Source organism: Staurois parvus, unplaced genomic scaffold (genome assembly GCF_062004578.1).
Source record: "Staurois parvus isolate SC_StPar_1 unplaced genomic scaffold, SC_StPar_1.0 ptg000185l, whole genome shotgun sequence".
NCBI classification, from domain to species: domain Eukaryota; kingdom Metazoa; phylum Chordata; class Amphibia; order Anura; family Ranidae; genus Staurois; species Staurois parvus.
The window spans coordinates 1,172,490-1,185,579 of NW_028317981.1; the positions used below are offsets into that span (position 1 = coordinate 1,172,490).

Below are 13,090 nucleotides of genomic sequence, written 5' to 3' on the forward strand. Positions count from 1 at the left end.
AGAGGTGGACCCAGAAGTGAAGGAAACTTTTATCATGGTTTGAAAATTTGAGGCTTGGTGCTGCCCCATTTAACTCTGTTGCCCTAGGCACTGGCCCAGGAGGCCATAATAGTAAATAAAGCCCTGGTATTGCTTAGATTGAACAGTAGGTGGTACTTGTCTTTGATCACATGACGATAACTGGCTGTGATGTTCTGACTCTGGTGACTTCAGCGCTTGCACATTTGAGGTCTTGTTAATACACAGAGTTTTTCCAGTTTTATCTGATGTTAAAAAAATGGCTTAGAAGTTGCATATGACTGTTACTATAGCTCTGTGAGTGAAATTGTTTAAGTGCTAAATGATAAGTCACTGAGGTGCTGAAAACAGCTGACAGCCCGTTGGTGCAAGTGCAGCAGCTGCAACTTGGCCAAGGTAGAGTTCGAGCATGTGGGCATATCATATCAGGGTTAAGTATCACCATCTGAAATAACTACACCATCATCTTGCCTGTTTTAGACAATCATGTATGTCAGGGTACTTAACTAGGGACTGCAGTGCCACAGGACATGTGCCAGACAAGTATATGTCAAAGGGTAAAGAGCAGGTTGGTGCCATGGGCGCACATGACTTTACCTAGCCTAAGATGGCAAGGGGTTTAGTCACCTCTGGATCTGCTCTACAGAACTGACGATCTTTGTGTCAGTGTGTCTCTTGTCCCCCAGGTATACCAGCTGCAAAAGAGAGTAGCTCAGTTTTGCCTGGACCATTTCATAGCCTTTCAGATGCTTGAAGAGGAGTGGCGGATCTGATAATGACCATCACACCCCTGTATCTTTCAAGACCAGCAATACACTGGGACAGAAGCTTAACACGGTTATGTATTATAGCACAGACCTGGGCAAATTGCAACCCAGGGCCATATCCAGCTCTTTTACTGTCCCTATGCCTCAAAGACTCAGAATGGCACATGGACAGATGTGCATATGGTGAACTGTAAGAACTGGGAGGAGAGAGCCTGAGGAGCTGATCAGTACAGCGGGGAGACTCAGTTCTGGTGGAAGAGCTCTGCTTTGGAGACTTCCTGGCACTCTCCCGCCACTCTACTACCTTACATACTGTAGTTAGTGAGGTTGAACTAAATGGACTGTCTTTTTTTTTTTTTAAATCAACAAGAAAAAGATATTAGAAACCCTCATATACATTGTTCTACAGCCATAGTTGATCTAGAGGAAGACAATAAAAACAAATAAAGCATTATCCAATTTGCTCCAGTGGGGTGGGGGGGGGGGATTACCAAGTTCTTCCTGTGTTAGTGCCTGCATGCTGCAAACCCCAGGAGCTGTACACATGTTCTTCACTCCAGGTCAGGATCTGCTGAAATCCCCATTGTACAGATCTCAGGCTCTCACCTTCCAGTCACAGTGGTTTTTAGAGGAAATTTGACAAGGTGTTATGTTGCCTTTCTCACCACCTCAGGTTAATCCTATAATGACCCTGACCACCCATCTGAGAGAGACCTATTTCATGAGCAGCTGTACCTATCATGGATCTTCCCAGGTCCAAAATTAATATTGAACAGGATTAAATTTGGCCCTCCACAACAATCCCATTTTCTCATGTTGCCCATTGGGAAAATTAATTGGCAACCCCTGTATTAGCACTTCATGTCTCTTTGAAAAACCCCAGAAGGAGGAAGTGAAGAGAGAAAGTATGAGGACACATGTCCTGGCCATGTAAAATGTGTTTTTTTTTTTTACCCAGACCAGAAGCAGAGACTGTTATGCAAGTATTCTTTTGTTCTAATAGTTTAACTTCAGCTACCCATAGCTTCTTGAGTTTGTGATTGCCTCTGGAATCCTTGTTAGTATTCTTGTCCTATTATTATTTCACATGCACAATGCCAGATAGCTATGTCTGTGCTACTGTATGTATGTATTGGTCACCTTGCTGTATATTTGTAGGTGAACCTGTTAATTGCAATTGTGTTTATATGTAGCTTTTGTTACTTTTAGACAACCCTGTCTCTGCTCATCTGGATTTCTATATCTAGTTTTAGCTTAGGTTCGATAAATAACATAGACTAGAGCAAGGCTAGGCAACTGATGGCCACTTCTGTTAGTTAGAGGTCCAAATACATGTCAGATTAGAAACTACTAGGGAGATACTAAAGTTCACGATAGGCTAACTCTGAATTCAAGTGCCACGTCACAGTTTCTGCATGTGAAAAGCTGCGTTCCAGGCTGGTTGGACAACAGTTGGAGGATCTCCCGCTCACTGCTGATCTTGTCTTCAGGTCTAGTGATCATGCTCAGGGGGCTCTGTAACTGGGCTTGCTGCCACATTTATCTGGACTTCTCTAGTAATAACTATAAATACCCAGGTATATAAGCAAATTTCCACCAGGAATCCTATTGGGCGCTTTGCTGACAATATCTGTTTGTACATTGGCTATATGTACTAATATTAATATTTTCTTATATATATTATTTTTATACTGATGTGCATCAATAAACTTATGGTAAATGTTATATGCTGGTTTCAGTAGTTCCTCTGCAATTACGTTTATTAGATTACGTGTTAATTTCCTAGGAAGGGAATCCCCTCTCTTCACAGAGGCCCTGCCCTGGGTGGAGGCACTGCCAACTTTATTATGCCAACTTTATTATCAAACCCACTCTTCAACTTCGCAAAAGGTTCTCCTATTTACCTACAGGTTTAGGGCAATATTTTGTGTTGATATAATGTGCCATACAAGGAAGGCTGCAGAGTGGAGATCCCAAAACAGCAGAGTTCTTGCAGTGGTGAGCAGCAGAAAAGAGTCCACAGACTGCTAAACCACATGCCCAGCAAGCTCCACCCACATCTTAAAATGTGCTCAGACTCAGGGAATACTATACAAGGGGCCTTACGTGAAGGCAAGTCTGAAAACAGATTTGGTAGTTTTGGCACCTGGGAGATGTTGACTGCCTCAGGCAGTCCAAGCACTGTCTAGGTTTCGTTCTGGCATAAAACCGTCAGCAGCTGTTTGTTTTTTTTTTTTGTTTTTTTTAATTTAAATATTTATTAAATTTTTCATATTAATACAAAAGTCCCAAAACAGGGAAAAAAAAATTCTCAATACAAATAAACATTTATAACATTTCTATCTTTCCCTTATTAAAACGAACTCTTTTCTTTCCCATCCCACTATCTCCCCTTCCCGCCCCTCATCCCCCCTCTTCCCTCTGCAGACTCCAATCCATTCTGATCTAATAAGGCTTATCCATTTTATTGTTAACCTCTTAGATTATATTTTCTTATATTTCTCCTTCAATCTTGCTCTTTCCCACTTTTCCCATCTCCTAGAATACACTCCCATCCTATCTTCATGCATATGGTATGATTTTTCCATTCTACCAATCTGGTTCACTCTGTTAATCCAGTCTTCCTCCTTCGGTACCTCGGCTCTTCTCCAAAACTTGGGTATCAGCCCTTTCGCTGCATTCAAGAAGTACCAAATACCTGAATCTTTATATTTATTTACAGATGTCTCTACCTTGTGTAGGAGGCACGTCGTTGGGTCTAACCCTATGTCAATTTCGGTTATTTCCTCAATCAGTTTAACTACTATCTTCCAAAAGGCCTGAATTTTCGGACATTCCCACCATATGTGAAACGCCGTGCCAATCTCTCCACATCCTCTCCAACACTTATTTGAGTTTTCCCCATTCATCTTATGCTCTACACTCGGTGTAATGTGCCATCGTGTCATACACTTGTAATTAACCTCAACCTCTCTCATACTAACATTATCGTGTATCAATCTAAACATCTTTCTTTGTCTATCTTCGTCAAACTCAACTCCCATGTCCCTTTCCCATTTTGTAATAAAGGTTGACTTTGTGTTTGTGTCTAATTCTGTGAGTATTCTATACACTTTTGAAATACCGTGTTTCCCATCACCTCGTGTCCCCAACAACCTTTCAAACATATTCCACTCCTGTTTTATTCTCAGGGGTTTCGGTAGATTTCCAATAAAACATTTCAATTGATGATACTTCCACTCATCTATTCTAATAAAAATATCTCCCTTCTTCTCTATTAAATCTTTAAGTGATCTCAGTTCCCCTTCCACCAAGACATCACTCAGTTGGGTGTCCTCCTTTCTAAACCATCTCCCTGATATCTTATTCTTTCCCGGGGGGAAATACTCAGTATTTGTGAGAGGCATTAATATAGAATTGAATTCCCATTTCATGTTTTTGTGTAAAGTGTCCCATACCCTAAAAACATTTAATGTGTACATACTTGTGCTTTCTTTAATTCCCCTAAACTGTGTTGGGACCCATATCATCTGACTCAATCTAGTGCCACTAAGATCATTTTCAATTGTTACCCAACTTTTCCCCTTATGGTTAAATGTCCAGTCATATATTCTTGCCAAAACCACTGCTTTATAATATCTCTTGACATCTGGTAGACCCATTCCCCCTTTCTCTTTAGTCCTACTCAATGTTTCATATGCTATTCTAGGTTTCTTATTCCTCCATATATATTTTGTTAACATTCTTTTCATTATCTTAAAGAAGGCCTCTGGAATTTTAATTGGTACCATTTGAAATCTATACAGTATTTTAGGCATAATTACCGTTTTGACCAGGTTTATACGTCCTATCCAGGCTGGGTTTCCTCCTTCTAATCTTTTTAAATCTTCCCTGATCTCATTTATCAAAGATATATAGTTTAATCTATACAAGTTCTTGAGTGAGGCAGTAAGCTTTATTCCTAGATACTTTATCTCTTTTTCTCTCCATATAAAGGGGAATTCTTTTTGTAGTTTTTCTTTTTCATTCTTTGATATATTAATATTCAGGATCTCTGTTTTCGTTGGATTAATTTTTAAGTTTGAAAGTTCACCGTACTCCTTCAGAATCTTCATTATATTTGGGAGAGTTATTCGAGGATTCCCCACATAGAACAATAAGTCGTCCGCAAAGGCCGCCACTCTATGTTCTGTGGATTCTATCTGTATTCCCTTTACCGATCCACTATTTCTTATTATTGACAACAGAGGTTCGAGTGACAATACATATAACAGAGGGGACAGTGGACAGCCCTGTCTTGTCCCATTAGACATTCCAATGGGTTCTGATCTCTCCCCGTTTACCGTGATGATTGCAGTAGGCTCACTATATAATTTGCTTATCCACTCTCGCATTCTATCGCCTATCCCCAACACTTTTAAATTATCCATCATGAAGCCCCAGTCCACTCTATCGAATGCCTTCTCTGCGTCAATCGACAAGAGCACCACCGGGTCTTTCCCTTTTCTACTCTTCTGAATAAGCATCAGGGTTCTCAAGCCGTTATCTCTACCTTCTCTCCCTGGTACGAAGCCCACCTGATCTCCATGGATCCATTCAGGCATCAGATCCCTCAACCTGTTTGCTAACACCTTTGCATACAGTTTAGTGTCAGTGTTCAATAATGAAATAGGTCTATAGCTGGAGCACTGAGATGGATCTTTTCCTTCCTTATAAATAAGTACTACATGGGCCTGTAGGGATTCTCTCCTCACTTCCGTCCCACCTCCCAGAGCATTCATATATTTCTCCAGCTTGGGTAGCAATACCTCACTGAATTTCTTATAATACCTAACTGTATAACCATCTGGGCCTGGGCTTTTTCCCCCCTCTGTGCTTTTCAATGCTCTTTTAATTTCTTCCTGGGAGATTTCTGCATCTAGGGATTTCAACTGTACTTCACTTAGTTTTGGTAATCCCGCATTTTTTAAGTATGTCATCTTTTTTTTATTAATTTCCTCTTGGGCTTCTTTTAGAGGGCCTTGGGTACTGATATTATATAATTTCTTATAATACTCCGTAAACACTTTAATAATCTCTTTATTTGAGTGGACCAACTCCCCCTTTGAACTTTTTATCTTTTCTATGTAGTTCCTATTTTTCTTTTTATTCAAGGCTCTCATTAAATATCTTCCTGGTCTGTCTCCCCATCTATATCTTTCGTTCAAAACCCTGTTGTATACTCTTCTCTTCTCCTCCTCCATCAACCTCTCTAGCTCATCTTTTTTATCCACTAGCTTCTGTCTCGTATCTTTTGTTATTTTCTTCTTATGGATCTGCTCCAGTTCCAATATTTCTTTTAAGAGCCTACTGACCCTCTCTCTTCTTTCCTTTTTTTTCCTTGCACCTGCCGCGATCAAGATTCCTCTTATAAATACCTTGTGGCTTTCCCAAACTGTAGCTATCGATACTCCCTCTGTTTCGTTCTCCTTAAAATATACCTTAATCTCTTTCTCGATTTTTTGAACTATATCCTCATCCAGGAGAAGAGCCTCGTTTAACCTCCACCCCAATCCTCCAGTCCACCTTCCTCCCCATCTCATTTTCATCACAACCGGAGCATGATCCGAGAACGTCCTTGTTTCTATGTCGATTTTAACCAGATGATCTATCAGTTGGTGGTCTATTAAGATGTAGTCTAATCTCGAGTATATCTCGTGTGCATTCGAGAAGAAGGAATAGTCTCTGTCTTTCATATGCGTTATTCTCCAGGTGTCCACTAGTTGGTATTCATGCATCGCTTTTTTCAAAGCTCTCAGAGACCTACTCCCCTCTCTTTGCACAGAAGAGGTATTATCCTTTTGTGGGTCCATACAGAAATTTAGGTCTCCAGCTACTATCAAACGCCCTTTTTTAAATTCCATTAATTTTTTTAACAGACCCTTCATATATATCTCCGGATTTTTATTAGGGCAGTATATATTGGCTAAAGTACACTCAATCCCCTGAAGTTTACCTTTTAAGAATAAAAACCTCCCCTCCGGGTCGGTTCTTCTATCCTCCAGCTCAAATCTCATATTCTTTGCCAAACCTATTGCAACCCCTTTTGCTCTTTTAATTGGAGAATCTGCATAGTACCATGTTGGATAGTATTTGGATCTCAGTTTTACATTTGCCTCTATCTCAAAGTGTGTCTCCTGTAAAAATAGCAGCTGTTTGAATGAAGAATATCAGCTCAAGAAGTCTTGATCCAAAAACTCAAGAAGGACATTGTACACCCTCAGGATACTAAGCTAAACTGCGTTTCATAGCAAGTATGAGAGTATAGCCACTAGATGTAGCCATTTTATTTTACTTCGTGTTCAATCCTCCTGCAGTATAATCACTGTAATCATTGTAGTTGAAACTACAGTGCTGTATCCTTCAATAAATGATAGAAAAAAATACATAAATATAGGTCACATTAAAAGTACTCTTTTAGTAAATATTGACCTCCTACCTCCCCAAATCTTCAGGTTTCAACTGAAAAGGGCTAAAACGATAGATGCTGTGAGTCAAGTTTACAAAATGGCGGCTGTCAGTATTTCCAATACAGACACCTGAAAAGCAACAACAGTTCTAGTTAGTTTAGTGAAATAAAACATTCCTCATTCCTGAGAAAACAGCTGCAATATATTTTGTGTAATTTCCTACCTAATGCCCACTCTTATTGATGTTATTGTATTTTGTATCTTATTGTTATTAGGATTATTTGAGAAAAGATTATCTAACAAGTTATCATGCCTTAAAGTGGAACTAAACTCTCTAAATCAACATTAACGCTTTGTAATCCTTATGCCGCTATCATTAGTAAATAGATAGGAGGGTATATTATATTTACTTAAAATGACGATGTTGTGTGTGATGTAGATGGGCATGGTTATTTATTACAGGGTGTGGCCTCCTTTGTCCACTCATACTAGCCACCTTCAGTTAAATCATAATAAAAGATACATGTATATATTGAAAAAAATAAAATATAATTAAAATGTAAAATTAATTCATGAAAAAACACTAAGACATACAAACCCAATTCCAAAAATGTTGGTACACTGTGCAAAATCCACGTTACTAACAGAATTCAATTATTTGCAAATCTCATAAACCCATATTTTTTTCACAATAGAAAACATATCAAATGTTTATCTGAGAAAATGTACAATTTTAAGAAAAAATAAGGTCAATCTGGAATTCATGGCAGAAACCTGTCTCAAAAAAGTTGGGACAGGGCAACAAAAATCTGACAAAGTAAGTGGTAGTAAGAAGGAAGAGCTGGAAGAACATTTTCCAACTAATTAGGTTATTGGCAACAGGTCAGTAACATGATTGAGTATAAAAAGAGCATCTTAGAGCGTCTCACAAGTAAAGATGGACAGAGGTTCACCAATCTGTGAAAAGATGTGTCTAAAAATTGTTGAACAATTTAAGAATAATTTTTCTCAGCATAAAACTGCAAATACAGTGAGTTTCACACACTCAGATGGCACTGCATTAAAAACAGGCATGATTCTGTGATGGAAATCACTGCATGGGCTCAGGAAATCACTGAAAAGAGAAAGCTCTATCATGCAAAGAAGCCCTATGTGAACATGATCTAGAAAGGCCGCTGCCTTCTCTCAGCCAAAGCTCATTTAAAATGGTCAGTGCAAAGTGGAAAACTGTTCTGTGGTCAGATGAATTGAAATCTAACATTCTTTTTTGGCAACCATGGGTGCTGTGTCATCCTGACTAAAGAAGGAGAGGGACATTTTGACTGTTATCAGTGCTCAGTTCAAAAGCCTGCATCTTGATGGTATGGGGGTGCATTAGTGCATATGACATGGGCAGCTTACACATCGGGAAAGCCACTATCAATGCTGAAAGATTTATCCAGGTTTTAGAACATCATATGCTCCCATCCAGACATTGTCTTTTTAGGGAAGGCCTTGAAGCAGGACAATTCTAAACCGCATAATGCATCTAGGACAACAGCATGGCTTAATAGTAGAAGAGTCTGGGAGTGTAACTGGCCTACCTGCAGTCCAGACCTTTCACCATTTAAAATATCTTGCACATCCTGAAATGAACTATATGACAAAGACAACTCAGGACAGTTGAGCAGTTAGAAACCTATATCAGGCAAGAATAGGACAACGTTCCTCTTCCAAAACTCCAGCAACTGGTCTCCTCAGATCCCAGACATTTTCAGAGTGCTGTTTAAAAAAAAGGAGGAGATACTACTCTCCTGCTGCTGCCAATTTCAAAATTACCATATTTAGTTTTTAACCACTTGCCCTCCAGAGGATTTACCCCCCCCCCCCCTTCCTGACCAGGCCATTTTTACGAAATGGCGCTGTGTTATTTTAACCACCAATTGTGAGGTCATGCAACGATCTACATAAATGAAACGTATGTACTTTTTTCCCCACAAATAGAGCTTTTTTTTTGGTGGTATTTGATCTCTCCTGTGGTTTTTATTTTTTGCGCTATAAACAAAAAAAGACTGACAATTTGGAAAAAAAAAAAAAACTCTATTTTTGACTTTTTGCTATAAACTATATCCAGTAAAAAAAATTTAGGACAAAATGTATTCTGCTACATGCTTTGCTAAAAAAATTCCAAATAAATGTATATTAATTGGTTTACGTTAAAGTTATAGCGTCTATAAATGGCAGTATATATACTGGAAATTTTTTTTTTATATATACTAGTAATGGCAGCAATCAGCAACTTATAGTGGGACTGCAGCAGGCATTCTGACACTGGGTGGGAAATCACGGCCACTGACACTAATACAGTGATCAGTGCTAATGTAGCACACCCTTGGGTGATGCTTGGCTAGATATATAGGTTCAGCTCCCACCTGAGTCTGGTGACACCTCCGATGATACCCAGAACCCTTAGACACTCTGAGAATATTTTTTATGGGTTTTATTGAAGAAGACAAACCCTGAAAAAGAACTAGCCGATTTAACACAGGTAATGTACATAAAACACAGATACACACTTTAGCAAGTGAAGAGTAATTTCTTACTAACTGTGTTATGCAAAGACTCCAAAAAACTGACTAGTATCACACTGACTAGGGTGACATATGAGAGTGACATTGACACATGAAACAATAACGGTTAATGAGATTTAGCAGCTTATTGACATTTGCTACAGCAGTACTATCTAAAGCAGAAATGTCCTACCTAACCACTGGCCAGTGGGATGAAACTTACAGTCTCTCAACATTGGGGCCCTTTAATCAATGGAAGAGCACTCACTCTCTGCATTGGAGAGTATTTGTAATCCAGGGGTAGCAGGATAGCACAGTCTCCTTTAAGCAGAATCTTCCAGTGAACATTACAATAGAAGAAAAACAACACTTCAACAAAATCTTTACCATACAGGTGAAATCCTGATATACTGACACTTGCTCAGTATATTCAAAGCAGCAAGCTTCTGTGGGGACTTGGAACTAAACACACTCTTCAGCCACAGCACAAGTCTTGAAGAGACAAACCAGTAATATACAGAGACAGAGTTCTCTCATCAATCAGCAGCAGGAATAGCTAATTCTGAGCAGCTTGGGCTTTCTAAGATCTGGGTCACTCTGAGAATTAGAGAGCAGGCTTTCTCATGACCATTCTCCAGAGATGAACAGCAAATGCAACAATATCAAAATCCCCTTTCATCACAGAGTACTCACTGTTTCTGGATTGTCCTCTAGATAGCATTAGACAGCAGTAGAAATCCTCTCTCTTTCAGCAGCTCCAGACTTTGAGAGACACATGCACTTGAGTGGCTGTAATCCTGAGTGTCAGGAAGGACAATGCTTAGTTTGCACACTGTCCTCCTGCAACAATTTCTCTGCTGCACACTCCCAGCCCAATCCATGGGCTCTAGCAGCACAGAGAGTGAGACTCTGTGATTTTACACCAGGAGCCCTTGCTCCATGCGGTCCCCTGAAAATGCCTGCCTCCCCACGTGTGCTTCTTCTTCCTTTTTCCGCTCTCCTTTTCCTCCACAGCCAATCATAAGTTCAGCTGCAACAGTGCTGCTATGGGTGGATCCTTCTCAGCTGTAGCAACCACCAATCAGAGCACAGTCCTGCTTTTCCCGTCTGTCACTCACAAACAAAAATGCTTTGCAACTGATGTTTAAGATTTAAAGCAACCAGCACATCTCTACATTAATAAAAAGCACTGACACTGTATTAATGACACCGGGCAGGAAGGGGTTAACATCTGGGGCGATCAAAGGGTTAACTGTGTGCCGTTTCACATTATGTGCTGTGTGTTTTACTAGGGAAACATGCTGCTTTGTATTTCTCTGCTGTGCAGAGAATGCAAAGCAGCATGTCCTTGCTGGTAGGAGAGATACTTGTGTTGTTTACACACAGGTCTCTCCCCTGTCAGCTTTGCCCGACGATCGCCGAGTGCCAGCAGGGAATCTCCAGCCAGGACCCGGTGATTGACATCCCTAGCCGCCAATGACTTTGCACAGCCCTGCTACCCTGTAGCAGTACTTCTACTACAGGGCGGTGGGCAAGCTGTTGAAATGGTAAATTTTTTCAGTTTAAACATTTTATGTTTTCAATTTTCTATTGTGAATAAAATATGGATTTCTGAGATTTGCTAATCATTGTATTCTGTACTTAAAATTTTTAGAATTTACACAGCATCAACGTTTTTGGAATCAAGGTTGTATTGTAATTAATCAGGTTAGAATTAAATTACAAAGAGGATGCATAAAAAATCAAAACTATACATGTAATAAATTTATAAATGAATATAATACACTAAAGTAAACTTTATTCAAGATGGCTACAGCTAGAAATGCTAGGGGGATTCTTTTCAAAGTGATTTTTTCAACAAAATAACGCATGGAGACATGGATAGATGGATGAGTTTGCTTTAAATATTAAAATTGAATTAAATAGCATTTTCAGTTTGTGATTCTCGGATTCAGTTTAGTAGTACTTTAGCAATATCTGACTGCAGATAGTTGTGTCTATTAGGGAAAAAAAGAAAAAAATAGTGATTCGTGGGGCTTTCAAATATCCATTTCAAATGCAGATTCCACACCAATGTGATATTTACAGTATGTTTGTGAACTTAATTTTTTGTAAGGTAAAATAGCACATACACCCTAGTGGCGTGACCCTTTTGTCCTTCCTATTCTCCCATCTCATTACTACATTGCTGGTCCCTCTATTGGCATTATAAAGGGGAACTAGCACAGTGCACATCATTCACATAGACAAGTGATGTGTATAAGAGACAGGACCCTTTTCAGTAATGAAAAAAAAAAAAAAGAAGGGGAGTTAAAGCAAAATTGAATGTAGCAGAGCAGAGGAGGCATGGAGAGGAGAGAATTTTGATTTGAGGGTGAAGATTCCCTTCAACTTAAAGTTGCATTAAATCCAAAAGCAATATTATATTGCAGCTTACCAATTCTTGGATGTGGTGGCTACATTAATTTTCCTATTTTATATCCGTTAATTTCACCTGGTGACCCGGGCAAGTAAGTCTGTGGTTTTTCTAAAGAACAAGTTGTCCTGCACTGACACTGTATTAATGACACTGAGGGTTGAGACAAACCATTTACCACTGACGGGTGCTTTCAATGATCAGCTTTTATTTCTTTATGTGACCAGCTTTTATTTCTTTATTTCAGGTTTTATTTCTCATCTTTTATTTCTTTATGTGAAACCTTTATCTTGAAAGGAAGAAAACTGTTGCTGTAACTGCTAAAAATTGTTAGCTGGAGTTTGGCTTTTATTTGTTATTGTATTTAAATCTATTAGTTCATCTAACACTACCCTCGCAGACTGACAGTGCTGCTGTTGAAAGGTATCTCTGTGTTCCATCATCCAGAGTGTAGGCACTCTAATACAGGGGGTGTGTTACTAGCCAGATCACCAGACGACAAAAGAGCGAGAAAAAGTCTTAAAAAAAGGAAACCAATGCAGGAATCACATCTAATAATTGGTAAAAAGTATTTAGTCAGCCACCAATTGTGCAAGTTCTCCCACTTAAAAAGATGAGAGAGGCCTGTAATTGGCATCATAGGTAGACCTCAACTATGAGAGACAAAATGAGAAAACAAATTCAGACAATCACATTGGCTGATTTGGAAAGAATTTATTTGCAAATTATGGTGGAAAATAAGTATTTGGTCAATATCAAAAGTTCATCTCAATACTTTGTTATATATCCTTTGTTGGCAATGACAGAGGTCAAATGTTTCCTGTAAGTCTTCACAAGGTTGCCACACACTGTTGCTGGTATGTTGGCCCATTCCTCCATGCAGATCTCCTC

At 39.2% G+C, this 13,090-nt stretch overlaps 1 protein-coding gene across 2 annotated transcripts in view; it reads right to left on the reverse strand.

Moving 5' to 3' along the window:
- PM20D1 (peptidase M20 domain containing 1) overlaps positions 1–13,090 on the reverse strand; it is a 197,331-nt gene that overhangs the window by 5,580 nt on the left and 178,661 nt on the right. For both annotated transcript variants that reach the window (XM_089677375.1, XM_089677374.1), the window contains exon 12: positions 7,264–7,363. In XM_089677375.1, the coding sequence (XP_089533501.1) occupies positions 7,264–7,363 (100 nt within the window). The remainder of the gene's footprint in view (positions 1–7,263; positions 7,364–13,090) is intronic.